The sequence below is a fragment of the Callithrix jacchus genome, chromosome 12 (genome assembly GCF_049354715.1).
Source record: "Callithrix jacchus isolate 240 chromosome 12, calJac240_pri, whole genome shotgun sequence".
Classification (NCBI taxonomy): Eukaryota; Metazoa; Chordata; class Mammalia; order Primates; family Cebidae; genus Callithrix; species Callithrix jacchus.
In genome coordinates this window covers 24579317-24598520 of record NC_133513.1, presented here as the reverse complement: position 1 = coordinate 24598520, position 19204 = coordinate 24579317, and the positions used below count along the sequence as shown (strand labels likewise).

Sequence of the window (19204 nt, the reverse complement as noted above, 5' to 3'; positions counted from 1 at the left end):
TGTTGCTTCACTCCCTGGAAGGAGCATTATTTTTGAAAGTGCACTGTGGGTGTCCCCACTTGGGGTTACGTAAGAGAACAATCGGGGCTTTGAGAAAAATGTAGTTGACTGTTATGTTGCTTTATGAGCCAAGGAGACTGGATGACACCAAGAGAAGGAAGAGAGCCTTTTCCCTAAATATCAAGACTCTCTTCCTGCCACTCATGCTGAGGCAGGAAATGGGCAGGGCCTTATTGGCAGAGCCATAACTCCCCTTCTCTGGGGCCAAAAGTGAATTGAAATCAAGACTTATCAGAGGCCAGAATCTTATTAGAAGCACCTGAAGATGCTCAGTCCAAGAGCTAAGCTGGCTCCCAGCTGATGGAGGACCTCAAGAGTTATCACATTTGGAAGGAACTGTAAGTGATTCCCGGTTACGCTGGAACCACCACTCGAATTTGGTCCTCACTGAACTGAGTGGGAGAGTCTGCGCTAGAGGTGAAGTGGCCCCAGAAACAAACAAAACTGGAGAAACCAGCTACAGAGCATCCCACAGTGACCTTCAGCGCTCTGCAGGTAACAAGTCTGGAGTAAGACCGTGAACGGAATTAAGTATTCACGAAAATTCATTTAGGGAATGTGGACTTTGGCTTTACATGTGCATGTATTTTTATACTTTTTAATCTCTCATACCTGACCTGATATTTTGTTGTCTGCCTTTTTTCATTTAGCAATATATTATGACTGCATTCCCAGGCCAACAACGTTTTAATCACTGTGACTCTTTATTAAAGTGTAATTTGCATACAGTAATGTACAGATTTTAAGCATACAGTTTGATGAGTTTTGAAAAATGTGTACACCTGCATAGGCACCATCGCAGTCAAGACACAGAACGTTCCCCTTATCCCAGACACTGTGACACTGAATCACTGCTCAGCGTTCCATCATATGGGTGTAATATATTTTACTTATATAAACCCTAATTGGTAATGACTTGGGTCATTTTCCAATTTTTGATGATATAAATACTGGGGCAATGAATATCACTCTAGATAAATCTATGCACATATCCTTAAATGGTTCCTTACCAAAAATTCCTAGAATTGTCATTCGTAGGTCAAAGATAAGATTTAGTAATTCTTAGATCGAAAATATGTTTAAAGCTCTTGATATGTATGGAAAATTTGCTCTTGAGAAAACATATACTAATTTGCCACTTATCAGTAATGTTTTAGAGTTCATGTTTTCTCCTTCCTCCTATTTTATGTTTCATTTAGTTTTGTTATTGTTGTTGTTGTTGTTGTTGATTTGTTTGGAGACAGAATCTCACTCCGTCACCCAGGCTGGAGTGCAGTGGTGCAATCACAGCTCACTGCAGCCTCCACCTCCCAAGCTTAAGTGATCCTCCCACATCAGCTTCCTAAGTATCTGGGACTTCAGGTGCATGCCACCATGCCTGCCTAATTTTTGTTTTTGTTTTTTGTTTGTTTGTTTTTGTAAAGACTAGTTTTCGCCATGTTGCCCAGGCTGGTCTCAAACTCCTGAGCTCAAGTGATCTGCCCTCCTTGGCCTTCAAAAGTGCTGGGACACCTGCCCCTGTTTATGCTTTCTGTTTTGAGTCCTATTTCTTTTGATATTGTTACTAAGACCATGTTTCATTTTTATATGTGTATTTTCATGATATAACTTTGCTCCTTTCATTTTTAAAACCTGTGCTTTAAGCTTCTTTTATACACTGTTAAGAGTTGTACATCGCTCATCCAATCTACTAGCTTTTCACCTTTCAGTAGAGAATTCGATCCATTTATATTGGTTGGGTAACATTCTACTATCACTTCTACCATCTAAATTGATGCTTTCCAGATTTCACAGTTCCTTGTTGGCATAGTTTTATCTTTATTCCTATATTTTTTTATATCGATCATAATTTTCTTTGTTGTTTTATCTCTAGATTGTTTCCTTCACATTATTTGAGCCAGTATGTCCATGACAACAATAAAATAGCACTAAATATTTTATTTGGGATATGTTAATCTAGACTCATGGTGACAGTGGCTTGTAGTTTACTTTTTATGCCAACTTCACCAGGTAACACTGGTCATTGTGGTTAAGCTAGCTTATAATAATTAGTTATTGATTTCATCAGCTCATCAAAGTTTCTCCTTCACTCTTCTTATAACATACACCGCTCCTGAGTGAAAGTGATGCCATGGAATCTAGGTCTGAGGTTATAAGAGTTTGTTCTGCCAATGATAAAGGACTGACCCCATCAGAACCTTTTCTGAGATGAATTATGAATGCAGAGAAGATGGCTGGGTGCAGTGGCTCACACCTGTAATCGCAACACTTTGAGAGTCTGAGGCAGGCAGATCATTTAAGGTCAGGAGTTCAAGATCCGCCTGGCCAATATGCTAAAACCTTGTCTCTACTAAAAATACAAAAATTAGCTGGGTGTGGTAGTGCATGCCTGTAGCCCCAGCTACTTGGGAGACTGGGGCAGGAGAATCACTTGAACCTGGGAGGCAGAGGTTGCAGTGAGCTGAGATTGCACCACTGCACTCCAACCTGGGCAATAGAGGGAGACTGTCTCAGAAAAAAAAATGCAGGAAGAAGGCTACTTCCTGCACTAGGGTTTCCATCTTTCCATGGGGTCAACTGTAACCATGTTTGTAGACATGTTCCATCTACAGTGGGAGCAAATGAGGCAAGACAAAGCAGATGCATCAGTCAGGGGTGCCGCAGGAAACAGATGGCATAATACTCAGATGAAGAGCGTTTAAGGAAGATTCAATGAAAGGACTGTTTCTAAGGGTGTGGGCATGGTGTTGGGAAAGTATAAGGGACCGGAGGCTAGTAAGAGCCAGGAGACAGAGAAAAGGAGTAGTTCCTGGAACCCAGAAGGAGAGAATTAGATAGAGAAGATTATCTGTAGAGGAGCAGTGAGCTGTAGTCAAAAGGTAGAGTGAAGATGACTCCATAATACTGATTGACTGGGGGAGGGGCTCACTCTTCCCCCTCCCCTGGTCTCCTATTAGTCCCTCCCCTTGAGTCCAACCAGAGGTGAGGTCAGAGGGTAAGGGAGCCCCAGATGAAGCAGTCCTACAGCTTGGTCTCTCAGAGAAAGCAGAGTGGATTGGAAGGGCAAACGAGACAGCTGGCACAGCAGATAAGGGTCAGTGTGAGTCAGAAAAGGGTCAGTGCACAATGGCCACCAGTGTCTCCCATCCCTACAGGCTCCTTGGCTGTGTGACTTTGCTATTCTTCCCATCCAGAGCTAAAGTTTGGTTTCTCCACCCCCATATCTGGTCTTGTCCATAACCACTGTGACACAAAGGCTTGAAAAACACCTGTGCTGGCCAGGTGTGGTGGCTCAAGCCTGTAATCCTAGCATTTTGGGAGGCTGAGGCAGGCTGAATGCTTGAGGTCAGGACTTCAAAACTGGCCTGGCCATCATGGTGAAACCTCATCTCTACTAAAAATACAAAAATTAGACTGGCACAGTGACAGGTGCCTATAATCCCAGCTACTTGAGAGGCTGAGGCAGGAGAATCAAATTAACCTGGGAGGGTTGCAGTGATTCAAGATCACACCACTGCACTCCAACCTGGGTGACAGAATGAGACTCCATTTCACACACACACACACACACACACACAATATGTGCTTTGGGATTTCCATCTCTTGCCGTGCTTGGAAGCTTGAAACTAAGCTAGCCTGCTGGAAGAAAAAAAAAGACACAAAGAGGAAAAACAAAATGCCCAGATTGCCAGCCTGCCAGCCTTCAGTCATGTTAGCAAGCCTGTCCTAGGTAATCCAGCCCCAGTCCAGTCACAGACCAAGACCCAGGACAGAGCCCAGCAGGGATCACCCGAATAAACCCAGGTCCGAAGAATCACCCAAGGAACCTACAGAAACATGAGAAACCATAAATAACTGATGTTTTAAGTCACTAAACTTTAGATGGTTTGTCACATAGCAAAAAGCTGACCAATTTAAGCAGAAAGTGGAAACGCATCTAGGAAGTGCTGGAGCTTCAGTTCCAGGCTTTGAGGTCCATGGCCCTGAAGCTTTTATTCTTCTCCCAATGTCCTTCTCAAAGACAATTGACCCTCTTTTTGTATAGCTAATTTGAGCTGGATTTCTCTCAGTTTCATTTTTAAAAAATTGTAAAGCTTTATTTCTTCTTTGTAATCTGGTACAACTGTAAATGAACAGAAATTCTTCATTGCTCTTAAGTTTAAAAAAATTTACCCATGAAACCTATTTGTCTAGGGTTTTAGGGGGAGAAATGGTCCTTGAATAATGTTTTCATTTTTTTCTTGGTTATTTGCCTATTCTGGCTGTCAGTTTCTTTTAGAGACAAAATTGACAATTTTATGGAAAAATCATCCATTTCAACTAGATTTTCAAACATGTCCTCATTTATTTACATACACTTTAATGTATACGTACACTATGTTTTAATACTTTCATTTCCATTTTATCAAATCTTCAACATTTAACAAGTTTATGGCTTTTAATCTATCTCTTCACAAAGTGAGACTTGATCAGAAGGATGAGATCAACATTAGTGTCTACCATCTTTAATTGACCTGATTTCATGATGGAACCGGGAGAGCACAGGACCTAACAATGGGTTTTACTCAGTACCTTGACTATAAATGATAAGAAGTTATTTCTAAAGCCATAAAACGTTGAAAAAAGTATCTTTAGACATACCAGACAGTCCTTTTATACTGCCTGACCAGAGCCCCTGTTCAATAAAGTTAGCTATTATTATTAGCTATTATTTCTTGGCAGGTCAGAGGGTAACCTATATCCCTTGTAGAGCAGAAGAGGCTCCTCCAGACATTAGTCATGATTTTAAAACCATGTATTGAGTGCCTTCTTTGTGCCAGACACTATTCTAGATGTGGTTCAAGCAGCCTCCTATTGAACAGTCACCAAAAAACCCCTATGATTTAGGAATTATTTTCTCTATTTTAAGGATATAAACTAAGGGTCACAGAACTTATTTTCCCAAGGTCACTGGAGTAATACATAGCAGAGACCATTTGGAATTTGACACCAAGCCTTTCTGGCTTCAAAGTTTGAGTTCTTTTCTTAGCATCGCATCACATCACAGAATTTGAGGTTTTTGTGTGAAGTAATGGAAATGGAAACCATAATCACCTCATAAGGGCATGCTCTGGGTGGAGGAATGTAGAGAATTATCAGTATACTCTTGATTATGGAGCTAGGTGGAGCAATGGAAATCCCCTTAGCTACATGTACCAACGCCTTACTGTGCACTGGGCCAGCACTTTCATGTAAGGGCTTTGTAAATTATTTGTCTTTTGTTTGTGAACTCTTTCTCATTTTAAATATTTTTAAAATTATCACTATAAACCTATGTGGTTGGTACTAACATCCCATTTTATATATGAGGAAACTAGGGCATAGAGAAATCGAATGACATACCCAATCAGGACTCAAATTCAGGTATGTCTGATTTCAGAGTCCAGACTCTTACCACTATTGACATGACCAGTAAACTGCCACATTAACCACTTGTAGCTGGGCGTGGTTAAGTCCACTGGCAATTGGGGCAGGGGATAATTTGGTGCACTCTTTTGATGAGGCCATCTATGACTCTGAACCACACTATGACATGCAGATTTTTGTAAAGTCCAGGGTCACGGTCTCCAGGGGTTCTGTTCTGCTGTGGTCTCTTGGGTTAATAGGATCTGCAATAGATCCCCTTCCTCTCCAATGAGGCACTGGAATCATTTGACTCTGGACTTGGCCAGGAGACTAGCTTTGTTTAGTGGGACATTAGCAAACATGATACAAAGGCTTAAAAGCATGGAGGGATGCTCTCTTGCTCTTCATGGAGCCTACAAACTACCATGTGAACAAGCCAGAGCTAGCCAGATGGGTGGAGGATGAGGCCACATGGAGGAGGACCAAACCACACAGGTCAACAACCTGCTTATTGCCAGTCATGTGAAAGGGGCCACCTTAGACCATCCAGCCACCAGCCAACCAACCAGCTATCTGCAGACACAGACAAGGCCCCCTTAAACTGTTCTCAGCACAAGTACCTCACTTGACCCACCCTAGTCCCAACCCTTAGAGACAACTCCTCTCTTTCTTATTCTGAGATGTCACAAGAGGCTGTGTATGTGATAAGTATTCCGAGTGCTGAATAACCTATAATGTCCATAGGTAATGCTTATGACAGTATCAGAGACCTGGTCTCTCCAAGAGACAGATGAATTAAGGATTTCCTGCCTGGTGAGACCAAGAACCAGGAGGATGACTATGAATGACCAGAAGTATCACCCATGAACTTTGTCATGCTTTGTGGTCCTCCAATGGCGACTGTCCACAAATGTTGTCTATTCTGATTGGTATTGAATGGTTGGCTCAGTAGCTAGGTTCACGGGACAGTGCCTGGTTCATAAAATTCCCGCAATGTGATATGATGCAAACCTATCTGTAGGATAATGCCAACAGCACAAAGCTCTGCTAATATCCATAATATGCCCTGGCTCAGACTGGGCTTGGAATAGCAGGGGGCAGAGGATGCATCCAAGCACATCCTTTTATCATGGATGGAGCCTGTGCATTTCTGCTTCATGAACTTGCTGCACACCAGTTCCTCCAAGGTCATGCAGAAGGAGAGGGCACCCCTCTGTACCTGCATGAGTATCAGGGGCAGCTAAAGGAGAGTCTGGCCAGGTGAGCAAGCAGGTGTTGCCAGGTCTTTAATCATGCCTCCAACCATGAGCAGAAAAAGGTCAATGAACTGAGTAAAGCTGGTTCAGACGTCTGGACCAATTCATCATCCTTGGTGCCAAACGACCTTTTTGGAACTGTATGCAGAGATAGAATCATTTCAGGTAGGCTGCCAAATCCTATGCATGCTGGCTACAGGGAGTACTTCTTGCCCTCCTAATGCTCAAGGCAATGAATGGCTGCACTCCTTCATTCATACAGAGAGGGGTTTCATGCCACTTATGGAGCCTACACACTTCTAGGAAGAACTGCCAGGTGGCAGACAGAGAACCTGCTCATTCTTCAGCCTTCCCTGGTCTGTCTGACGAGACACCTGTCCTTGCTAGCTACCCAGCATGTGTGCACTTTTATTCATTATCATTGTCATCATCATCATCATCATCACATAGATAGCTCTTGCCATGCACCAGACACTGTCCTAAGTGCTTTTACGGATATCTATGTATTTGATACTCATAACAATACTATCAGCTAGGAATGATTATTTTACCCAGTTTTTTAGCTGAGAAATCTAAGGCAGAAAAGGATTTAAGTGATTTGCCCAAGGTCACACAGATCTGAGCCTAGGAATGCTGGCTCCATAATCAGTGATTTTAACCAGGACACAAGATTGTTTCTCTAGCTTTCCTCGGAGAAATAACCTCTTCCCCACTCTCAATCTGTGGGATGGGTACACAGGCCCTCATCTACAGGTGTAGGCACAATGTATTAGTCAGGGTTTTCCAGAAAAAAAGAACTAATAATGTGAATTGGTGCACATAATTATGGAAGCCAAGAATTCCTACAGTCTTCCATCTGCAAGCCAGAGAACCAAGAAAGCCAGGGGTATAATTCAGTCCAAAGTTTGAAATCTGAGCCCAAATACCTGAGAACCAGAGGTGCCAATGGCATAAGTCCTGGTCCAGTTCTGAAAGACTGAGAACCTGGAGCACCAACATCCAAGGGCAGGAGAAAAGTAATGTTCCAGCTCAAACAGAAAGAGTGAATTTACCCTTCCTCTGCCTTTGTTCTCTCTGGGTCCTCAATAGATTAGACGGTGCCTGACTGCCTCAGTGAAGGGGATTTTTCTTCTCAGTCTACTGATTCAAACACTAACTTCTTCTGAGAACAACCTCATAGACACAGCCAGAAATCGTGTATTACCAGCTGTCTGGGCACCCCTTAGCCCAGTCAAGGTTAACTGCATGTGCAAAATTAACCATCACAAGTCCAATTTGGCATCCATACACACCTCCTTAAATAAAGAACCTCCAAATAAAGAATAACAAGGACATAATTCCATCTGATGGGACACAACTAGACTTCGTTTTTGTTTTTTTTTTTTTTAATGGTGTGATCAGATTTATGTTTCTGCATTTTCCTCCCAGAAGCAGTCAGAGGGATGGACTGGGGATGGAGGTAGACAGTACAGTTAGGGGACAGCTGCATTGGTTCAGGATAATCTGTTTCCAATTTCTGAGGCAGAATTACAATTTCTGGGCATCTGTGATGCCTTTTACATATGAGGTCAGAATTTCTTCTGAATCATTATGAATGTCTACACTCACAAACTATTTTGTGTGTTTTAATTTAGTTAATCACTTCTGCAAGTCAAACTGAAAATGCCAGTAAGCTGTTTCACATGTACCCCTAAACTTATGAGAAACTAAACTAAGCTCACAATATTTACTGAGCACTGATCGTGCACACAGCATGCTGTGAGACTAGCATGTATGGCTAGACTTTGCACAACTCAAAATGCAATAATCCCTTCCCCACAAAAGGAGTGGAGTCCTTGAGTGATGATTCCTCTTGTCCTGATATCCTATAACTTAAATACTAAGACATAAAATTAACAATACTTAAACACTGATATAAAGTCAATACATCTTATGTTACATGATAAAGAACTAAAAGCAAAGAAAACAACGATATTTGCTTGCCATGTGTATACATACACACAAACATATCCATAACAAAAATAATGAGGAAATACTCATGCCAATCACAGTCCTTGTTTCTGCAATTGGTGATATGGTCATAGCTGGAATTTACAACTACTTTCTTCTTCTTTTTTTTTTTTTTTTTTTTTTGTTAATCAGTGAAAGCTGGTTATGCTGCTCAGGTTGGCCTTGAACTCATAGCCTCACTTCCTCAAGTGCCAGGACAACTGGCCGGAGCCACCGCGGCTCCCTATAACTACTTTCTTCTACTGCCCATTCTATATTCCCTTTACCTTCAGTGGGCACCTCAGCTGGTGGTGGTTCCTTACCTGGCAGGGTGACCCAAACCTTCACTCCTAAAGGGTCTGGGCCATTCATAGTTTTGCCTGTATTGAGTTGTAATTTTTCATTGATCTTAATCACAGGTCATGGTAATGCTAAGAGATGCCTTCAGGGAGCTCCTGTATCCAGACATATTTTTCCTTTTCTCCACTGTAAAGTATGTCCAGTTTCTCCTTAGTAGTCCATATCAATCACCCCAGCCAACTTCATAACTCCCTTCTTGGCCTGTTGACTCAGAGGCATGAGAACCTCAGAGTGACTAGGTGGTCATCTTAACTATCAATAGAATCATTATTCCATCTCCTTCTGGAAGTATTTCTCCTTCTGGAACTAAGACCTCCACGCTGGCAGAGCATAAAGTCATGGGAAAAGAAAGCAAAAGTTTTGCTGGTGGTAAAATTACTAGGGATAATAATGAGTGGTACCACTCCCGTTCCACTTCCTTGCTTCCCAGATCCATAAATTCTGGCTATCAGAGAAAGAGCACCATATACTAGATGCTGATTCAGAGCACATGCAGCCTTCTTCTGGCACCATAACTGAGTCTTCCAAAGGCCATTCCACCATTCTATCAGGCCAGCTGCTTCAGAATGATGAGGAACATGGTAAGACCTGTGAATTCCATGAGTGTGGGTCCATTACCTACCTCTTTGGCTTTGAAGTGATTTCTTTGCTCAGATGCAATGCTGTGAGAAATTTTATAACCGTGAATAAAGTGTGTTCTAAATCCATGAATGGCAGTTTTAGTAGAAGTAGTGTGCAGGGAAGGCAAATCTATATCCAGCATGTCTATTTCCATAAGGAAAAAACGCTGCCTCTTCCATAATGGAAGCAGTCCAATGTAATCAACCTGCCACCAGGTAGCTGGCTGATAACCCCTAGGCATGGTGCCATATCAGGAACTCAGTGTTGGTCTCTGCTGCTGGCAGATTGGGCACTCAGTGGTGGCTGTAGCCAGGTCAGCCCTGGTGAATGAAATTCTATGCTGCTGAGCCCATGCACAACCTCCATCCCTGCCACATGGCCACTTTGTTCATAAGCCCATTGGGTAATGACAGGGTGTCTGGGGAAAGAGCCTGCCTAGTAGCCAGGCAAAAGAACGGGTCATTCTATCCAGCCAATTATTAAAATCCTCCTCTGCTGAGGTCACCCTTTGGTAAGCATTTACCTGGGACACAAACATTTTTGTGTTTATTGCTCACTCAGATGTCTATCCACATACCTCATCCCCACACTTTTTTGTCACCAATCTTTCAATCATGTTCCTTCCAAGTCCCTGCCCATCCAGTCAAATAATTGGCTACAGCCCATGAATCAGGATATAGTCACATGTATAGCCACTTCTCCTCCCAAGCAAAGCACAGGACCAGGTGCACTGCCTGAAGTTCTGCCCACTGGGAAGATCTCCCTTCACTATTGTCCCTTAGGGATGTCCTGAACTGACTGTAGTGCTGTGACTGTCCACTTCTGGGTGGTGTCTGCACACCATGCAGAAACATGTGTAAACCAGACCCTTGTCTTCTCTCCCTCTGTCATCTGATCATAGGGAACTAACTCCTCATGGGCGCAAAGGTACAAGTTGGGAGAGAGAAGGCAGGGTAGCAGGAGTGGGGAGCATGGGCATCTTCATGTATCGTACTTGTGCCTTTAGGGCTTGCCCAGGCTTAGTCACATACATACTACTTCCATCTGGTGAAACAGTGCTGCTGTGCATGCCCAATTTTACGGCTTGGTGGTTCAGATAGGACCCAGTTCATGATGGGCAGCTCAGGTCATATGGCAACTTAGTGGCCCATGGCCAAATGGTTAGTTGCCATGCAGGCCCAATAGCAGGCCAAGAGCTGTCTCTTAAAAGGAAAGTAGTTATGTGTGGATTATGGCAGGACCATATTCCAAAATCTTAAATGCATGTGCTGCAATTCACCTACGGGGGGGCTTGCCAAAGGGTCCACACAGCATCCCTGTCTGCCGCTGACCAAGCACCACTGGATCTGCTGGGTCATATGACCCAAGTGGCAAAGCAGCTTGCACAGCAGTCTGGACCTGTTGCAGAGCTGTCTCCTATTCTGGGCCCTACTGAAAACCAGAAGCTCTTGGGGTCACTTGGTAAATAGGCCAGCCCAACACACCCAAATGAGGAATGTGTCACCTCTAAAATCCAAGTAGGCCCAGTAGGCCATGTGTCTCTTTCTGGTTATAGAAGGGTCCAGATGCAACAACTTATCCTTCACGTTAGAAGGGGTATCTCAACATGCCACATACCACTGACTCCTAGAAATTTTACTGAGGAAGAAGGCCCCTAAATTGTACTTGGGTTTACTTCCTGTGCTCTAACGCACAAATGTCTTAGCAGTATCTGGAGTAGTTGCTACTTCTCATTCACTGGGACAAATCAGCATGATGTCATCAATGTAAAGGACCATTGGCATATCTTGCGGAAGGAAAAGATGATCAAGATCCCCGCAAACTAAATTATGACTCAAGACTAAAGAGTTGATATACCCCTGAAGTGGGATAGTGAAGGTGTATTCCTAACCTTGCCAGCTGAAATAAAACAGCTCTGGTGGGTCTTGTGGACAAAGATGGAGAAAAAGCCATTTGATAAATCAGTAACTACAACCTAGCTACCAGAAGATGTATTAATTTACTCAACCAATGAAACCGCATTCGATACAGCAGCTACACTCGGAGTGATCACTTGGTTAATCTTGATTATCCACTGTCATTCTTCCAAATTCACCTGTCTTCTGCAGTCACCAAATAAGCGAGCTAAATGAGGGCTATGGTGCGAATCACTACCCCTGCGTCTTCCAAGTCATTGATGATGGCACTGACCTCTGCTATCATTCTAAGGATGTAGCATTGCTCTTGACTAGGACAAAATTTTCTGTCCTAGTCCCTTCTGGCTGCCTTTTTCCCAGGTTGGGGCAGTTCTAATGGCTTCCACTTGGCTTTGCCCATCATAATGGGACTCACTCTATAGGTCAGAGAACCAGCGTGGGGATTCTTAAGCATGTCTAATCTAATTATCCATTCTGGAACTGAGGAAATAACTGGAGGGTGGGTTTGGGAACCCACTGGATCCCCAGATCTGAGCCAAAATTCCATTGATCACCTGACCACCATAAGCCCTTATTCTGACTGGAGTGCCACAGTGACATTTTAGGTCTCCTGGAATCAGTGCCAGTTCAGAGCTAGTGTTCAGTAGTCCCCACAAGGTCTGATCATTTCCTTTTCTCCAGTACACAGTTACCCTGACAAAAAGCAGTAGGTCCCTTTGGGGAAGGCTGGGAGAAAGGTTAACAGGATAAGTTTTTAGTAGTATAGTCACTTTCCCAAGGATACTTTGCCTCCCTTTCATTCAAAGGGTTCAGGTTCTATAAACTGGCTCAAGCCTGGGAATGGATTGAGGGGCTATTATTCTCTATTTTTATGATTCAGGTTAGAGTTCTGTCCACTTGACTTGGAATTTTTCTGTCTATACAGATCAAGTAAGAATTCAGTAGGCTTCCCATCTATTTCACTTCTAGGAACACCGTGATTAGCCAATGCCATAAGTCTGCACCAGTCAGGCTATTCTGACTGTTGTTTTAACTCTGTGGTCCATTAAGGCAACTGTGCCCACCTTGCCTTTGATAGTTGGGTGCCACCAAATGGCCCTTGATACCCCAGGACCCAATTATTCCCATTGCATTTAAGTTTTCCAATTAAGTGGCTGTAGTTCCCACTGTAAGGTCTGGTCTATAGAGAAGAGGGATCACAGAGCTCTTCAAGGATGCTGGGGCTCCCCTCAAATTTATTTCTCAAAGTACTGAGAAAGACATACCTTTCTTCAAGGTACATCTGGCCTTCCCAGCATGGGTGAGCAGGTATTAAATGACAAATCCACGCTAGCATTCTAATCTCCCTAAGCCTTTGAATCCTTTCCTCTACATTAAACCAGGGGAGGTCAGGCATCTCCAACTCACTCATGATGGGCCATCTTTTAATCCATGTTTCAGCCAACCAGCTAAACTGTTAGAGCCCTTCCTAACTCCTTAAGCTGAAACATTACATTCAGAATCTCTGCTTAGGGAACCTCTAACAATAAATTGAGCCTGATCCAACTTTATGTAACTTCCACCATTATCCTACCCCCTTCATATCCATTCCTGCGCATGTTCCCTATGGTTCTACTTGTACAATTAGAAAACTCAAGTAGTTCTTTTGGGGTGCAGTGTATCTCCTCATGGGTCACACTGTGCACCTCACTTTTAGGAGCCTGCTGGGACTGGAAGAGATGGTGGGATTAGGTGCTAAAAAGAATCAGCACTGTCTGGCATAGCAGCTGCCTCAGGGAAGGCCATTACTGTTTCCTAGGGCAATGCAGGGGAAGTCCCCTAAGACAAGGTAGAAAAGCCAATACTACCCTGAGTGGGGATGACACTTTTTTTTTTTTTTTGAGACGGAGTTTTGCTCTTACTGTCCAAATGGGAGTGCAGTGGTGTGATCTTGGGTCACCACAACCCCCACCTCTGGATTCAAGTGATTCTCCTGCCTCAGCCTCCCAAGTAGCTGGGATTACAGGCACCTGTCACCACGCCTGGCTAATTTTGTGTTTTGTTTTTTTTTTAGTAGAGGCAGGGTTTCTCTATGTTGGTTAGGCTGGTCTTGAACTCCTGACCTCAGGTGATCCACACACCTCAGCCTCACAAAGTGCTGGGATTACAGGCGTGAGCCACTGAGCCTGGCATGGATGCCACTTTTGCTGGAGGCAGGGAGGCCACTTCCACTGGTAAAAAAAGCCTCATCAGAATTTAGGGGCTCAACGTCCCCAGCTTCATCAGGGTCTTTATCAGAGCCTTCCCATCTTATAGGATCCCATTCTTTTCTGATCAATGCCCTTGCCCGTGCTTTTACAGCAGACACCCTGTGTGGTTGGGAGTTCAATTTGCATTGTAATTCAGCCAATTGAAGGATGAGGTTGGGCATTTAATTTTCAGAAATTTCAGCCCTGCAGGCTAGAAGGCCCTCCTTCAGAGCACACCTAGAAGCTCTTAGATCATTTATGCAACACTTTGAGTTGGGAATTCAAATCCCTGAGCTCATCTTTTTCTTTCTCCACTTAATACAGAGACATTAGGAGCAAGTCATTATATGCCTTAGTTTTCTAAAAGTATTTGAGTATCACATATGGAACCACTTGGCTCCTTGCTTCTTACAAATGGTTGACTAGGAGTATCCAATGAGATATTTTCTGTATCTCTATAAACAGATCACACCATGGACTATCCATGTTCTCTTTACTACTAGAAGTACGGGTAGCATTCTTAAATCTAATCAGATTAGGCAGCCAATTGCCAAATCCCCAAAACCAATTCAGAAAACCCATCCTTAAAATTGTGTTCCTCTATATATTCTTTTTTTTTTTGAGACGGAGTTTTGCTTTTGTTACCCAGTCTGGAGTGCAATGGCACCATCTCGGCTCACCGCAACCTCTGCCTCCTGGTTTCAAGCAATTCTCCTGCCTCAGCCTCCCGAGTAGCTGGGACAACAGGTGAACGCCACCACGCCCAGCTAATTTTTGCATTTTTAGTAGAGATGGAGTTTCACCCTGTTGACCAGGATGGTCTCAGGCACAGTGAATCAAAGTTCCAAATAATGTCCTCAGGAACATGTTTGACCTCGTGATCCACCTGCCTCGGCCTCCCAAAGTGCTGGGATTATAGGCGTGAGCCACCGTGCCCAGCCTCCTCTATATACTCTTAGTACCAAAATTTCTGTCCCAGTCCCTTCTGGCTGCTGTAGCAAAATACCAAAACCCGAGCAGTTTTTAAGTGATAAATTTATTCCTAACAATTCTGGAGGCTGGAAAGTGCATGATCAAGACACTGGAAGATTCAGTCTCTGGTGAGAACCTACTTTCTTGTAGACAACTGTCTTCTCATTGCAACCTCACATGGTAGAAGGGGTGAGGGATATCTCTGGGGTCTTTTTTATAGGGGCACTATCTCATTTATGAGGGTTCTTTCCCCACGAGCTGTCCACCTCCCAAAGGGGTCACCTTCTAACACCACCACCTTGGGGGTTAGGATTTCAGGATACAAGTTTGGAGAAACGAAACATTCTCACCAGAGCGGCATATACCCAGCCCTGGCCAAGCAGCATAACCCACTCTTCTGGCTATATGTGATTCTTGGTCTAATGAGACTTTAGCTCTTATTACTGCACTGCAGCACTGATAAGACAAAAGATTAAAGGTGTTGCAGCCACCAGGCTCTCATAGGAGACAAACCTTCCTGAAAATAAAATCAACACAGACAAAGGCTAAGCCAAGAAATAGAGAAACAGGTTCCTGAGGACATTATTTGGAACTTTGATTCACTGTACCTGAAGCCAGGTCAACCCTTAGGCCTTTTCAATTGCAAGGACCAAAAATTTTCCTTTTAACATAAGCCAGTTTGAGCTGAGTTTAGTTTCTGTCTTAGGCAACAGAAACATTCGGCAGATATAGACAGAATATGGGAAACGCCATCCTCTTGGCTGCAAATTGAGTATCAAGTTTCAGTCTGCATGAACACTCAGAGCTGCATACTGGAGTCGGGCAGTCTCCCCAAACTTCCCTGCCTGTTTTCCTGGGAAGGAGAGAAGAAATTGCACTACAAGGCTAGGGCATAGCATCTGAGAGTACATGACAAACAATCTCAAACTTTGTCTTTGCAAACAGATTTTCAAGGACTTTGATTGTGCCATGTTTTTTGGAGTTCTTAACCTCAACTACCACATTTTCCAAGCAAAGAATATCCAGCATATGCTTCAGCATCTTTGTGTTGCTATGGCAACAGATATGCCCCCGCCCCAACTCCTACCCCAGTTAGCAGCAAATTGGCAGATGACCATTTACAGAAGACAAGCAGGAGCTAAAGAAATTCAATGACAGAAGATAGTCACCACTCACTTTGGGCAAGCTGTCAGCTGTCAAGTCTAAGTGGGTAACGGGACCAGTAATGGAGACAAAGCCAATGGGAGAAATTCCAGGAAGGGGCATCAAAGCAGGAACAAAGAGAAAGAACTAGGGGTGATGGGTGCATTGGGTTATGCTGGATACCATTCATTACCGGGCACTGAAAGACTGCATGGTGGAAAGCCTTCTCAGGACAGTTTCAGCTGCATGTAAAAGCATGCCCCCAGGGTCAGACACAGTGACTCATGCCTGTAATTTTAGCACTTTGGGAGGCCAAGGTGGGAGGATGGCTTCAGCCCAGGAATTTGAGACCAGCCTAGGCAACACAAGGAAACCCTATCTTTACCAAGAAATAAAAATTAGCCAGGTGTGGTGGCACGCAGTTCTAGTCCCAGCCACACAGGAGGCTGAGGTGGGAGGGTTGCTTGAGCCAGGGAGGTTGAGCTGCAGTGAGTGAGCCATGATTGTGTCCTGCACTCTAGCCTGGGCAACAGAGCAAGATTCTGTCTCAAAAGAAAAAAACAACAAAAATAGAGAGGAATGCCTCAAACAGTAAGGCTCTGCAAAGAAAAAAAAAAAAAAGCTTCTTATCCCATCTATCCAGTTTGGGGATACAAGGACTGTGAGTGGTCTCAGCAGCTCATCAGCATCATCATGAACCCACGGTTCTTTTAACTCTTCCACTCTGCCATGCTCAGGATGTCAGCAGTGTCTCCCTCATTGACCCAAAAGGGCTGCCACAACTCTAAGCATTATATCCTTGCACAAAAATGCTTAAGAAGACAAGGGAAGGGATGTCTCTCTCTTATCAGAAAGGAAAAAACTTTCCTAGAATCTTTCCCAGGTCTTTCCCTCAGTTCCCATTAGCAGGATTGAGTCACATGCTCATTCAGAAGCTACAAGAGAGCTGGCAAAGCAAATATCAGCAATTTTTAGCTTCCAGGCTAAGAGGTAGCCTCTGCCAGAAGAGTGAAGGCTGTGAATGGCTGCTGGGTAGGCCAATCAACAGTGTACCCTAAACTTTAAACATATTTGTACCTAAACTCTTGTCATATCCTTATATCACCCATACTGTCATTCACTTAATATTGTGCTCAAATCAATTTATCTTTTGTTTAACCTAAATACCTTTACTTAGGTAGCAAATTCTCTATCCTTATCATAAATGCAAAACCACTACTAGATATGTTTTTCCCAATTCACATTAAAGCACATTTATCATAACTAAAACAACAATTTTTTTTGCATCTTTTACCTACAAGCACCTCTTGTCCCACTAGCAGTAGTCATACTTTGATATTTACAGTAGCAGGGTAAATTCATTTCTTCCTCATTTCTGGGCCCTGATATTAAGAACATCCTAACAAGCCGTGTGCAGTGGCTCATGCCTCGAATCCCAACACTTCGGGAAGCCAAGGCAGGAGGACTCCTTGAGCCTAGGAATTTGAGACCAGCCTGGCCAACATGGAAATATTTTGTCTCTTAAAAAATAATAACAATAAAATAAAGAACACCCTAACAAAGTGCTATAATGTGCACTGTAAAGTACCACCAAAAATACCTTTTTGCAGCCACACTATCAAGTGGGCCCCTGCCTATCACCCTCGGTGCTCCAGCTCTCAAAGTGAAGACATTAGCAAAATCATAACAGGCCAACGAGCTGTTTCCTATCCAGCCACACCCCCTCTCAAAATGTTTTGTTTCGTTCTGTTTTCCACTAAAGGGAAAACTGTCCCAAAAGCTGTAGGTTTCCACATGCCTTAGAATGAGATCTTCCACACTTACTCGTCTAAGCATGCTCACTCACATTTAACCACAAGGCAGCATTGACTGTGGGCAGAGAAAAGCGATCAATGCCCATTACTTACATCAGAGGCTGGACCCTTGTCAGCTCCGGGGCAGGAGAATGTGACAAATTCATGGCACCGCTTGTGCACCACAAAGCAGCAAACTGCAAAAGAGAAAATCAGGGCAGAAGGAAGGGAAGAAGGAAAGTGGAGAGGAGGAAGAAAGACAAAGGGAGGAAAAGATCATTAAACCTGAACTTGGCCAAGTAAAGCCTTTATGCCAAAATAAACAATCATGTCAGTTTCTGCAGCTTGTCCTTTGCTGAAGTCAAACTCTTGGGTACGTAGATGTTTCATCTTCCATAGAAGTTAAACTTCTAAAGTTAGCTAGGGTTGGAAAGATTCCATATGCTCGCAATTACACTCCCTTGAAGATCCCTTAAAGTGCCTGGTCTTCTATTGATTTTGCAACAGAATGTTGTTTCCTGGATCAGGTACCAGATGAAGTAGTTGGCTTGTGTCTAGGTGAATAGTGCCTAAGAAATATGTATCTTTAAATCCTAGAATCACACTTAGAGAGGTGTTCATACGATGAGGAACATGGGGAAACAGGGAACGGGATGGCAGACTCATGCCCCATCTCACCAAAAGCAATGTCAATCTAATAAAAGAGTGGGAAAAAATAGGCAGCAACGTTTACATTGTCACTTTAATAGTTTGCAAGCAAATGCATATATAGACGTATTTGAATTGGTCTGAATTCAATGCATCTATGCTATGGCTCCCCTATTTGGAGGTTATATCATTCTGGGGGAGGTACAATGAAAGAATGTCAACAAAATAAAACTGTGTTTTGTTCAAATCATCTTTTACAGTCTTGGAGTTTAAATCTTATTTTACAACCTCTAGATTGCGGGTTTCTGGAGGACAGGTGCCATGCTTTAGAGCTTGGTGCCAAGCTCAGAGCCTTGCTAAAGTACATGCTCAGTAAATGGAAATAGAACAGGAAACCTCAAGACCATCCCTAGTGATACAATGGGTCTACGTGGCAATCATCAATGGTTGCTAAGATTGCAAAAAGATACCACTTGCCTACTGAGGACAGCTCACATCACTACGTACGAAGTACTCTTGCCTATGAAGACATGATTGGGTTCGAGTCTCTTGATGCAACTACAGATTTACAGAAAATACAAGTGACCGAGGAATATACTAAATGACACCACAGGGACGCAATCAACCAACGCCCCCCACCCAAATACCCAGAATGTAGAAAACTACAAGGTAATGAATATGGTTTCCTCAACAAAATAAACTGCAAGAGGGGACTGCAAGTGAGGAGAAAATAAGAGGAGAAACATATATATTCAAAGAAATTTAAGAAACATATCAACTGATTTTTTAAATTTTACTTTAAGCTCTGGGATACATGTGCAGAATGTGCGGGT

General features: G+C 43.3%; 1 protein-coding gene across 2 annotated transcripts in view; it reads right to left on the bottom strand.

Moving 5' to 3' along the window:
* The window catches only part of PRKCB (protein kinase C beta), a 389607-nt gene that overhangs the window by 217258 nt on the left and 153145 nt on the right, over nt 1–19204 (bottom strand). For both annotated transcript variants that reach the window (XM_002756001.6, XM_035267200.3), the window contains exon 3: nt 17838–17920. In XM_002756001.6, the coding sequence (XP_002756047.1) occupies nt 17838–17920 (83 nt within the window). The remainder of the gene's footprint in view (nt 1–17837; nt 17921–19204) is intronic.